We start from the raw sequence: 12419 nt of genomic DNA, 5'->3' as shown, positions 1-12419 counted from the left end.
GACCCAATTTCATTTTCAAACTATACCATTGGGATCCGACGACATTGACATAGTTCAGCGAATAAAAAGACAGCGGCTACGCTGGCTAGCTCATGTTGTACGAATGGACGAAAACATTCCAGCTCTGAAAGTGTTCGATACAGTATCCGCCGGAGGTAGCCGAGGGAGGGGAAGGCCTCCACTCCGTTGGAGGGACCAGGTGGAGAGCGACCTGGTTACACTTGGGATCTCCAACTGACGCCGAACTGCGAAGGAAAGAGAGAAGTGGCGCACTATCATCGATTCGGGTATAACCGGCTAAACGGTTGCAACGCAAATCACATACATACTTACCATTGGGATCCCAAGGAAATGTAACAGAACGAATTTCGTTGAAATTGGTCGAGTATTCTTTTTTGCCCATAAGTAGGCGGGGTCACACCTATTTCAAATTTTGTATACCTAGTTGAGTGCAGCCCTGCCCGTACTATCTTTACCTTGGACTTTACTGAATTAAAGCACATTTAGTAGTTTTCAAACAACCTTTGTATAGAAGATGGGCGTGGTTATAATTCGATTTCATCCATTTTCATTCTGCATAATGAAGAGCCTAAAGTAAATGCTTCCAGGAAGTTGGGTTTATGTAGCTTTAGTAGTTTATAAAATACTAGCAGACCGCTCCGGCTTCGCACGAGTTTTAACAAACATTACAAAAGTTATAAGTTTTTACACCCTTATACACACTCTCTGATACATATGTATGTAAATACTTTCCCGTTTCTTACGTGCGTTCATATAAAAAAAGTAAAATGAGGAAAATTCGAACATGAAATTACATATATTTTATTTGCAATGATCTAAAACTTATTACGACCTTTAGTCTTTGATGTAAGTTATCTTTCTCTCTGATTATGAAAGCGTTGGGAACACTCAGAGTTCGACTCCCTAGTACGAGCTGTATATTTCTTACATTTTGTTCTTCAAGCCGCTGCGCACGACCCTCAAGCGTGTACTTGGGCACACGATTTCGATGCGAAGAGAATGACTTGCAAGACGATTTTCAGTTTCAGATTAAGATTCTCAATCACTGAGTCTTTTTTATACCCTCACCTGGGAACAATTTACAGAAAGTTGAGATCCTAGCAATAAATATAGCCTATGTTACTCGGGATGAATGTAGCTGTCCAATGGTGAAAGAATTCCGAAATCGGCACAGTAGTTTTTGAATTTATTCATTACAAACATACATACAATATATATATATATATATATATATTTGGCGTAGAAACCGTTTAAGCGATTATAGCCGAATCCACCAGAGCGCGCCACTCGTTCCTCCTTTTTACTTTCTGGCACCAACTGGAAACACCAAGTGAACTTTGCACTTGGTCTTTCCACCGGTGTGGAGGTCGTCCTCTTCCGCGGCTTCCTCCATCGGGTACTGCATCGAACACCTTCAGAGCTGGAGTGTTGTCATCCATTCGTACAACATGACCTAGCCAGCGTAGCCGCTGTCTTTTTATTCGCTGAACTATGTCAATGTCGTCGTATAACTCGTATAGCTCATCGTTCCATCGTCTGCGGTATTCGCCGTTGCCAATGTTCAGAGAACCATAAATCTTCCACAAACTCCAAGAGTCGTCTCATCGGATGTTGTCATCATTCACGCTTCGGCGCCATATATCAGGACGGGAATGATAAGCGACTTATAGAGTTTGATTTTTGTTCGTCGGGAGAGGACTTTACTGTTCAATTGCCTACTCAGTCCAAAGTAACACCTGTTGGCAAGAGTGATTCTGCGTTGGATTTCAAGACTGACATTGTTGGTGTTGTTAACGCTGGTTCCCAAGTAGACGAAACTATTAACTACTTCAAAGGTATGACTGTCAACAGTGACGTGGGAGCCAAGACGCGAGTGCGCTGACTGTTTGTTTGATGACAGGAGATATTTCGTCTTATCCTCATTCACCACCAGCCCCATACGCTTCTTTATCTAGTCTGGAAAAAGCAGTACAAATGGCGCGGTTGTTGCTTCCGATGATATCAATATCATCGGCATACGCCAGCAGCTGTACACTCTTGTAGACATACAGTATAGATATACCAATAATCAATTTCACTTTCAATTCAAAAGTGCCAAATGCAGCAAATAAAAGCAAAACAAAAACCCACAAACAGTTGTTTAAGGTTACAGGGGAAAGTTAAAATTCAATTGGTAGTTATGGTTATGGTTATAGCAACTTTAACCTTAAGCAAAAGGTCTGAAATGAAAAAAATGAAGTATTTTGAAGAATTTAATGCTTTTGACATTTTTTTCGAACAACACTTCCCAGAATTTTCCCCAAAATAAATGTGGTCAAATTCCGGGAAATAATGATTTCTTATCGCTTTGGCTTGTGTACACAATGAGAGCTTTAAGCAATAATTTGCAAATATTGCTTATCTTCACTGAGAAAAACTTGATATACAATTCCGGATTTGCAAAACTGAGGGCAGTCTTTCTAGAGTACTTAGCGTGTGCGGTCGTTTATAATAATGGCGGACCTTAAATCGAGTTTATTTGCTTTCTTTCTAATTTGCTTTTGTTGTTGTAATGTATTCACAGTAGGTAAGTTGAATAAGCGCAACTATAAGAAAATTTGAAAAAAAAAATATGTTTTAATCTTAATATTAATCTTAATCGAACTCTTTCAAGCTTATCGTCATTATTGTAAAGAAAATCGCAGTTATGGACAATGTGAATTGTATGAAAACTGTGCAACGCTGCGGGGAATTCCATTAACCGATGAAATGAGAAATAACACAGATTGCGCAAAATCCGGACTTGTAAGGATTTCCACCATATTTTATTTTAACAATTTACACATAACCTATTTGATTTTGTATAGAGTGGTGACGTTGTCTGCTGTTTACGAAGAAATAGTATAAGAATTAGAACCACGACACCTGCAACAATCCGAACAACAACTAGAAGAATAGTTTACACAACACCCACGACACCAGCAACAACACGAACAACAACTAGAAGAGTCTATACAGCACCCACGACACCTGCATCAATACTGGAAAAGGAATACATAAATCCGCGTGGACTCGCTTTACTCAATCAAAACAAATGTGGGAGTTTAAATAATGATCGCGTGGCTAATGGCATTGATGCTAAACTGGGCGAATACCCGTGGACTGCTTTGCTACTCTATGCGGAAAAGAAACCACTGTGTGGTGGTTCCGTTATAACCGATCGATTTGTTTTGACAGCTGGCCACTGCATTCGAGACGATTTGTAAGTACCCAATATTGTGCATGAAACCATATTTTAAACTCTTAATAGGAGTGTGAAAAACTTCTTGATAAAATTAATATACGAAACGCGAGATATTATAAAGTCAACAAGTTAGCATCATTTCTTGATAATAATGTGGTCTGATGCTGAAAATTGATAACAACGAAACAATATAATGATTTTCTCTAATTTGACAGACTTTGTACCAAATATATCTCTCAAAAAGTGAGATATTTTTAATAACTAAGTGCTCATGACATTTTCAATATAATGTGGTTTGCTGTAAAAATCAGTATATACCAACGTTCGACTAATACCGGTATATTCAATATAATAATATTGTAATTTACTGTTTCCTTCTAATTTTTTTTTTTTTTTGCAGACAATTAGTGCGTTTAGGCGAACATGATTTGTCAACCGAATTAGATTGCTCAGCAGCGATTTGTCAAAGATGTGATGAATTTGGTATAGATCCACAACAGAAACCATTTATACATCCCGACTACGATGACTCGACCAAATACAAAGATCTTGCTTTGATAAAACTTGGTAGGGCTATAGATTTTCAAGGTAAGTAAACTGTTTCATTTCTTATTAATTAAGTAATAGAATATGAGAACTAAATCGTGATTGTTTTCAATAATAATAATTAACTTCTTTTACTTCTTAAGCTTACAATAATATAAAACCAATTTGTTTGTCAATAACACCAAGTGATTGTAATGTGTCACCAAGAGATATCCTAGTGTTAGCTGGATGGGGACTAACAAATGACGGTAAGTTATAAAATTGAACGCACCAAATAATGAAATAAATACTAAAATAATTTTACACATGTAGGAAGCCAGGCTCAAATTCTTCAGAAGGGTATTCTCAGACCTGAAACATTAGATGTTTGCCAAGGCTTTTACCCATATCATACGATTGACAGTTCAAAGCTTTGTATTAAGTCTGGTAGAAACCATACCGCATCTTGTCAAGGCGATTCTGGTAGTCCAATATTTTGGAAAACCAAATACCCTATAGGCAGATTCTGGGGATGGCATTATACACAAATTGGTTTGGTATCTCTTGGTTTTGGTGGTAGATGTGGCGGTTTAACATCAGTGCCATTTATATTCGAAAATGTCACAGATTCCTTGGCATGGATAACCAATACTATTCTAAAATGAAGGCATCCGTAATAAAGTATTTAAAGTATATAGGTCATACTAAAATAAATAATTTGTCTAATCTTGACGTAAATTATAAATTTTTATTGTATTATTGTTATTGAAAAGTGGAATTACAAAGGAATGTAACGTTGGCGCTAGTCTAATATGATTATTTGGTATTAAAGCTTGTGATGTTGTTCGTATGGACGAAAGCTCTGAAAGTTTTCGATGCAGTCCCCGCTGGTGGAAGCCGAGGAAGAGGGTGGCCTCCACTCCGATGGAAGGACCAAGTGGAGAAGGACCTGTCTTCACTTGGTATTACCAATGGGCGTTAAACTGCCAAAATGAGAGATGCGTGGCGCGCTGTTGTGGACTCGGCTATAACCGCGTAAGCGTTGTCTACACCAGTCAAGAAGAAGAATGTCTCTCTTTTCATTATTATTTGACCCCTCTGCAGTATCGACATCGCCGTAAATTTTGGCTTTTACAGTGTGTACAATTTAAAAGCGGAGCGGAGTACTCTTTTAAACTTTTTGTACGTTTTTAAAATTCTATCTACACTCATACTTCAGGAGTTAAACTCACCTGATATTCATGAGAACTCCCTAAGATATTTCCTCATATCAGGTACCTTACCTAATGATAACACCCATTCAGCTCAATATGTGAGTAGTAGTGTTTAGTGAGTTAACGTAAAAAATCTCAAGGACTGAATCGCAGGTCTAAACACTGTTAAATCGCTGAAAAGTGGTTCACTAACGACAATGTCAACCGACCCTGGCGACGCTGCACAAGCCAGGATTAGCGGTCAATAAGGGTTTGCTATTGATTTGATAGAATTGGGAAGGAATCATCTATTAACAGATGCTAACCTACGACCTAAAAACTTAATTTAGGTTGTACTGTCAATAATTCGGCCGTCTGAAGGAAACAGTTACCCAGATGCTGGCTTTCCATCAGACCTCACACCTCGATTGTGATTCACCATGAGCTCCGGTAGCTTTCAAGCGGGTTCCTATGTTTACACCTTTATAACAAGTAATAGTGAAATTAAATTTAAACAAGAAAGTAATGACTACGCTCGGTTGTAAAGTCCACTAGAATATCGAAAGTCTTTAAATACAGTATGTGAGGAGTAACTCCTGGACCCATCATATTAAATTCAAAATTGAGTTATATGGGAAGTAGGCGTGGTTATAAACCGATTTTCAATCCGTAACACAAGTTGTCAAGAAAATGTGCTAATGTGTAAATTTGTTCGAAATTGGTCGAGTAGTTTCTGAAATATGTTTAATAGGTTTTTGACCCAAAAGTGGACGACGCCACGCCCATAATCTGTACAACATGTGGCGAGAGTATAAAAAAAGTTTCATTAATATTTATTATAGTTACATGCTTGAGATATTTATACCAAAATCAGTCTTATAATCTATATACAATTCCCGTGACAAACTCCTCCGAAATGGCTGGACCGATTTTTATGAAATTTTATATACATATCCGATAGGTCTGAGGATCGAATCCCAATTACGAGTTTCAAGCTAGTCTGATAAATTTGTAACAAAAGATGTCCGCTATATTGGTTTTCGGATTCGGATTAATTGAACCCAAAAGCATAAGGTAGACATAGTAAAACCCCCATCTCAGAACCAAAATTTTATTTTAGTTAATTCTACCTACAATACAACATACGTAATTTTGTAATTAAAATCAATTCATTTAATACTTGAAAATAAACAATTCTCAAATGGTATAAAAATATGGTAAGTACAAAAACCGATTAGTAAGAAGAATAATAAGAATTGTATGATAACAATAATAATAGTAATAAAAATAATAACAAGTAAGAAAGTGCTAGGTTCGGATGTAACCGAACATTTTATACTCTCGCAGTTTACAAGTCCCAATCAAATGTTGGACAATATTATCAGTTTTTGGCTAACATTTCTATTTAAAAATGTGAACGGTTTACAATCATTCTACCGAGATTTTTATATCAAAATAAATCTAGCACCAAACTAGGGGAAATATTGACACCATTTTCACCCCTAATGCCAAGATCATATTAGAATTGCCACCTATAAGGCACTTTTTGTGAAAATGTGTATACTTGATGCTTGATTTGTATATTGAAAAGTGAAATCATCCAATGAAAATACAAATTATGTTAAATAGGACGCGTGGTAGGCTTCATTCCCAAATCGTAATATAAGATTATCGAGCTCATGTTATGCATCAAATTTAGTTGACGGACAACAGCCAGACACACATCCGTAATTCAACTCTCGACGTCAGGTCGGTCTATTCTTTTTGTTAAATCCCTATAACTATCTCGATTAGTTCTAGCTGTTTCCAAAAATCGTTAGTTCGAACAAAGCTAGTATACTTTGAGCTTTGAACTGCGAGAGTATAAAACTAATGGATTGTGAAACTATACTTCAGAATTCTCAGCAGTCACACTTCGACTGCGTGCCAAACTGCGTTCGAAGTCATGCTGTCGTGCCATGTGATTGTTCAGATTCCCCACACACTGATAGGATTTGCCGCAGGTGGGGCACGAGAATGGCTTCTCACCGCTATGCACCAGCAGATGCGAGCTGAGATGGCCGCGTGTAAAGAACGCCTTCTCGCATTGATCACATTTAAAGGGACGCTCTTGGGTCACGACGTGCGAGCGCATGTGGGTGCGCAAGACCGATTTGGTGGGCCAACGTTTGTCACACACCGGACACTGGAAGATGCGCGGTTTGGCTTCACCGGTGTGTATGCGCAGATGTGAGGAGAGTTGTGTGCGCAAAACGAAGCGGCGATCGCAGTGCGTGCATGCAAATGGACGCTCATCCGAGTGTACCGAACGTTGATGGTAGCTAAGACTGTGCCGCGAAGCGAACGTTTTGTAGCAATCTTTGCATTCGTATTGCAGGCCATCGCCCAACTTGTGCACGGAGATCATGTGTAATTTGAGTTGGAATTTGCGTGTGAATTTCTTCTCACATTCGGGGCAGGGATGTAACGATTTCGGCGTGCTCTCCTGAGAGCTGTCAGTGTTCGAGGCTGAACTATCGGTGTGTTGTGGACTAACTGGCGCTTGTGCATTTATATGCGGTTCAAAGTTTCCTACAGGTATTTGCATCTGCAATTCCCTTGTAGCCGCATTATTTAATAAACGCATATCCTTTACGGCTCTATGCATGAATCCCGTTAATGGTGGTGATTTCTCCGCCACTGACGTACACTGCTCACTCACCGTCAGCGTTCCGATGTTGTGCTCTTCCAATTGCAGGAGATCATCCAACATGGCAAGTTCATTGGGACCTAAGAAACGCGTGGTATTTCACTTTTTATCAGGTTTACGTTTTTTCAAGTAAAATACTTTCATATTTCGCTTACCCAAGTCGTCTGTTAATTGCAGACCAAGCGTATAACCCACACCTTCGGCGTCTTGTTGAGCCTTAGTATCCATTATATTGATGTGATGCAGTGCCTCTTCTATGGCACGTTCCGTATCCGCATAACGCCGTTGCAATTCACGTTCGCTTTCCTCACAAAGCCGTCGGAATGCCATGGCGTCGCGCAAGCGTACCAAACAATGATCACAAATCACATCGGGCAGTCCGTCGTCGTGCTCGATATGCAGATTCGGTGCACAGGTGAGTAAGGCGGCACGCAAACTATCACTACCGTCGAGGTCGAGGCAATTAGCATTGCTATTGCCATCATTCAACGTAATTTTGTCGAAAATACAATAGGAATACGCGGGATTCTCACGCAGACAACAACGGCAAATTTGAAAATTCATCATCGTTAGTACTATGAAAAAATTTAAGGGATACTGAAACGAGACGAGCTCCACACTTTTTCACTTTATTATTATAATTTCACAAGGTTTTCGAAACCATACATCCAGTTCGTCAAGGCATTCTAGCCTTAGTAACTCTCACCGCCGTTGTCGCCACTGCAATGCCAAATGAAAGCGACTGGCCAGCAGCCGGTACTCGAACAACGAAAGTCCCAGTATAATCTAAGGTCACGTAGCAGTGATAACACATACGGGGATGACGACGCTGCCAACTTGCTATTGTTGTTGTTATTTGTGCTGTTATTATTTTCGCTACAGCTCATTTGCATTAACAATGTTTAGCAAATGTTTGCGGGCGATAGCCCTTGACCTCTATTCCAGCCGCTGATGCTGCGAAAAATCAGCAATACCGTGAGATAAGCAACGAATCCATGGTTCGCCGTCAAAGATTCGTATACGACTGATAAGCAGCCGAGATACACAGTATAGACAGTGTTTTGATTATTGATAAACTCGTGTCGTTTTTATATGCCTATCTGGTCGAATTTATTTTCATTTAAAGTGTTAAGGGATTTTTCAAATTTTTCGAATTTTTTCGATTTATTATAAGAAGTATTTTCCTTGTTCCTTGGAAGCTAATCAAGCCCATCGCTCTGCTATCGTAGAAAATTTTCCTCTCGTTCTGCTTTACGTCGTTAATTAGCTGTCTTAAAGTTGATAACTCGTGTTTATATGTTGATGAAACTAGATTGTTTCTTGTTTACATTGGTGTTTACGCTAATTGATTATTTGTTTATGATTAATCACTAAGCGCTTAATAGTACGCGCTTGAAAAAAATAGATGATTATATTCATATGATGTGCTGTTTCGCATTGTGCTATACCCTATGAAACTTGATTAACCGTCGGCTCCTACTGCAATCGGATCGACGTCACCAAAACTATTTTTGAAATTGTTTCTGCTATCGTAAAATCAAGTGCAATATGGCATCGGTTGTTACTTATTCAACGGTGTGCTGTGTGAGATTCATGCTTTCCCTCCGATGTCAAAATATTTACCCAATATTGGTAGAATAAAAAGAGATAAGCTTAATATGCCTATCCACAAAAAAATTGATCTTAAAAACAGAAGTAGTATGAAATTTGAAATCAAAACTTCAGACGTAACATATGTATATGGGGTTCTATGTGAATGATCGTAGAACAAAATTAAAGCATTATAAGTTTCATAGTAATCATAATAGTACGAAAAGGTACTCTGGTGGGGCTCAAGATGCTAAAAGTACACATTTTATGGACTGTTTCAAATCGTTAATAATTTTTTCATCAGCGGCCGCACTTAGGCCATTATTAGGCCCATTGTGCTATACGAAGGTACCATGATAAGCGTCACCTGAACAACTCGGTCGATTTAACGAAGCTTCTGAGTTTTTTTCCAGCTCAACTGGCCAATTTCTCTCAGATTAGAATAATGGCAGCCATGGAAGGTATCCCTTCGTAACCGACAGAAGGTTTGAGACAGCTTAGTTCTCTTTTGCTTAAAGTAAGAAGTTTATTGGTCTGTCTAGTATAAACACTACCCCATAGTAGTTTTGTGGTACGACGCGTGTTACACATGTTCCAGGACCTGAGATGTTCCTCTAGCACCCATTGCTTTAGGCAGCGCTTGAGAAAACTGAATGATCTGGGGCAGCTGGGAACGCAGTTCCCTTAAGTTTTAGAGAGCTTAAGACCGGGCCAACTCCACCGACTTTTCGTTTCCTTCTATATCTATGTTTATGACCGGGTATTCAGATAATTTGAACAGAGTTTTTTTCCGCTAGTGTATTAATTGCCTCTTTGCAGCGGATAGCCTTAATTGCGGCTTGGCTATCCACAAAAAAATTTTTCATCAGTTAATATTAGGAATCTAGGGTGTTCATTAACGCAGCTTAGCCACTACTTAATATTTTCTTCATCGTACCCTTCACCAATGCTAAGCATTTTCATTGCTTCTGTTATTTCTTTAAAATCGTCTGTCGATTCAATTGAAGAATTAGATAGAGTTAATTTTAATAATTTACATAGGACATGGGTCCTGTGTGATGTTTGCGATTCCACAAAACTTATCGGAACATTTTTCGTTGCACCGTCAAAACATCTTTAAATTGGTAAATAGATCCGAGACGAATGAGTTAGGATAATGGGTTATTCGAATAATCGATGTTGGGATAATCGGGATTCTACTACATGTATGCTAATATTTTCCAATTGACAAGTCTCTTAATTGAAAACAAAAATATGCCGAACACCGCATGCAATGAGGGCAGTAGATCACTGAGTTTACATTTCCATTGAAATAAAATATCAAATTACTGGCTTTTTTCACATTAAACTCGTGTTTCATAACAACTTATAATTATAAATAGTTACACAACATGTTGCATAAGAGAGTAATAGCTTTGTTGACATAAAATATTTCAAATAGGCTCGATTGAAGCGCTGATTTAGATCGTTTTACCACACAAAATAAAATCTAGATATATTTCTTATTGAATTTTAAAGACTACGTTCTTTGTCTGCGATTTGCTGAATTTTTTAATAAAAAATGCTACCGTAAATGTCGCTGCTAAAAAATAGTAATCAGCTGATGAAACTTAGCAACTTCTTATGAAAAACAAAAATGTATAAGAGCTGATCGGTTATCGAGTAGCCGGCGGTATAAAAGGCAAAAAAGGGTTTCTTAATAAAAAGTTTAATTGATAAATTAATTGACTGTCTAAAAACGCAATTCTAGCCTTTTCGCACAGAAGTTAATTGATAAATTAACCAGCCTTTGCTCGATTAAAGCGCTGATTTAGACCGATTTACCATACAAAATAAAAATCTAATTGATCATTAACTTTATTTCTAAATCGAAATTTTTTTAATCAAATACAAATCGAATTGAAAATTCAATGCAACTCTGCGGATTGTTGCCCACGTCTTAAATTTTGCTTGGTGTTATTAATAAAATAGCTGTAATCCAATGTAATGCAAAATAGCAATCAGCTGATGAAGCTTACCAACTTTTTATGAACAATAAAAACAAAAATGTGTAACAGCTGATCGTTAATTGAGTAGCCGGTTGTGCGAAAGGCATAAACTGATTTCTCAATTATAATCTTAATGTATTAAATTAATTTGGCTGTGCGAAATGGCGACATTATTGATGCGAACTTCGCTTGATCGACTTTTCACTTTTCCCCCGCATATTCCTATCAACTTCTTTAAGGCTCCATTTCCTCGTATAATCGTTGCGTTGATTATTTTAATTCATCGTCCAAATATAAACGCATTACTATATTAACACTTAATTATGAGAGATTCCGATAATACTTAGAAACTGCGAAAAATTGTATGTAATGTGAGATTATTATTGAATAAATAAGAGACTAAACATACTAAAAATAAAAAATAAAAAAAAACAAGTAAGGAAGGGCTAAGTTCGGGTGTCACCGAACATTTTATACTCTCGCAATTTATTTATTTAATTTTATTAATATAACAAACAATTTGACTTACATATTCGGCATATACAAATAAAGTCAATTGAAAGTTTGAAAACCCTAATATTAAGTATATGGGAGATTGGGGAAGTTATGACCCGATTTCACTCATTTTTGGCACGGAGACATATTATTAGAATAAACATATTCCCCCTGAATTTCTTCAAAGAGACTTACCTATATTTTCGGTTAAAAAATTTTTAGAAGCACTGAGGTCCTCATATTCGATTAATAGGGTCTTGAAAACTTATGGACCGATTTCGACAATTTTTAGAAGCGCGATGCCACTTTTTAAATGCAGTATTTTTGAAAAGTTCTGTTCCGATATCTTCATTGGTGTTTACTTTATATATTGTAAAGTAAACGATTCAGATCGAATTCAAAGTTCTGGTATATGGGAAGTATGTAGGTGTGCTTGTGAACCGATTTGGACTATTTTCACAACATATCATTGGGAAGTTAGGAAGATATTATGAACTGAATTTCATTGATCGAGTAATTTCGGAGATATGGTTTTTGACTCTTAAGTGGGCGGAACCACGCCCATTTAAAATTTTGTATACCATTTTGAGTGCAGCTCTTCTTTATAATGAAATTTAAGGTATCTGGTGGTTTTCCTTAATGAATTAAAGTATTTTTAGTAGTTTTCAACAAAACCTTTGTAGGGTGAGCGTGGC

The 12419-nt window shown here is 37.6% G+C and overlaps 2 protein-coding genes across 2 annotated transcripts; one reads left to right on the top strand and one right to left on the bottom strand.

Annotated features, from left to right (window-relative positions):
- The first annotated feature begins 2431 nt into the window (after window positions 1–2431).
- Window positions 2432–4514, top strand: LOC105210921 (serine protease grass). Its single transcript, XM_011182128.3, has 6 exons — window positions 2432–2587; window positions 2675–2805; window positions 2868–3262; window positions 3645–3832; window positions 3934–4038; window positions 4103–4514. The coding sequence occupies exons 1-6, from the start codon at window positions 2515–2517 to the stop codon at window positions 4432–4434; spliced, it is 1224 nt and encodes a 407-aa protein (XP_011180430.2). The 5' UTR covers window positions 2432–2514; the 3' UTR covers window positions 4435–4514.
- LOC105210922 (zinc finger protein 3) lies at window positions 2959–8405 on the bottom strand. Its single transcript, XM_011182129.3, has 2 exons — window positions 7807–8405; window positions 2959–7731 (listed from the first exon to the last, which is right to left on the bottom strand). The coding sequence occupies exons 1-2, from the start codon at window positions 8216–8218 to the stop codon at window positions 6848–6850; spliced, it is 1296 nt and encodes a 431-aa protein (XP_011180431.2). The 5' UTR covers window positions 8219–8405; the 3' UTR covers window positions 2959–6847.
- Window positions 8406–12419: the final 4014 nt, after the last annotated feature.

Source organism: Zeugodacus cucurbitae, chromosome 6 (genome assembly GCF_028554725.1).
Source record: "Zeugodacus cucurbitae isolate PBARC_wt_2022May chromosome 6, idZeuCucr1.2, whole genome shotgun sequence".
NCBI classification, from domain to species: domain Eukaryota; kingdom Metazoa; phylum Arthropoda; class Insecta; order Diptera; family Tephritidae; genus Zeugodacus; species Zeugodacus cucurbitae.
Note: the sequence above shows the minus strand (reverse complement) of the source record. Positions and strands in the feature narration are given on the sequence as shown.

Bases quoted from the DNA above. Each gene is read 5' to 3' on its own strand.
- LOC105210921 (XM_011182128.3), top strand. From the start codon at position 2,515: ATGGCGGACCTTAAATCGAGTTTATTTGCTTTCTTTCTAATTTGCTTT. The intron at 3,833-3,933 runs GTAAGTAAACTG...TTACTTCTTAAG, and splicing joins TAGGGCTATAGATTTTCAAG to CTTACAATAATATAAAACCA. The intron at 4,039-4,102 runs GTAAGTTATAAA...TTACACATGTAG, and splicing joins ATGGGGACTAACAAATGACG to GAAGCCAGGCTCAAATTCTT.
- LOC105210922 (XM_011182129.3), bottom strand. From the start codon at position 8,218: ATGATGAATTTTCAAATTTGCCGTTGTTGTCTGCGTGAGAATCCCGCG. The intron at 7,732-7,806 runs GTAAGCGAAATA...CGCGTTTCTTAG, and splicing joins GCAATTAACAGACGACTTGG to GTCCCAATGAACTTGCCATG.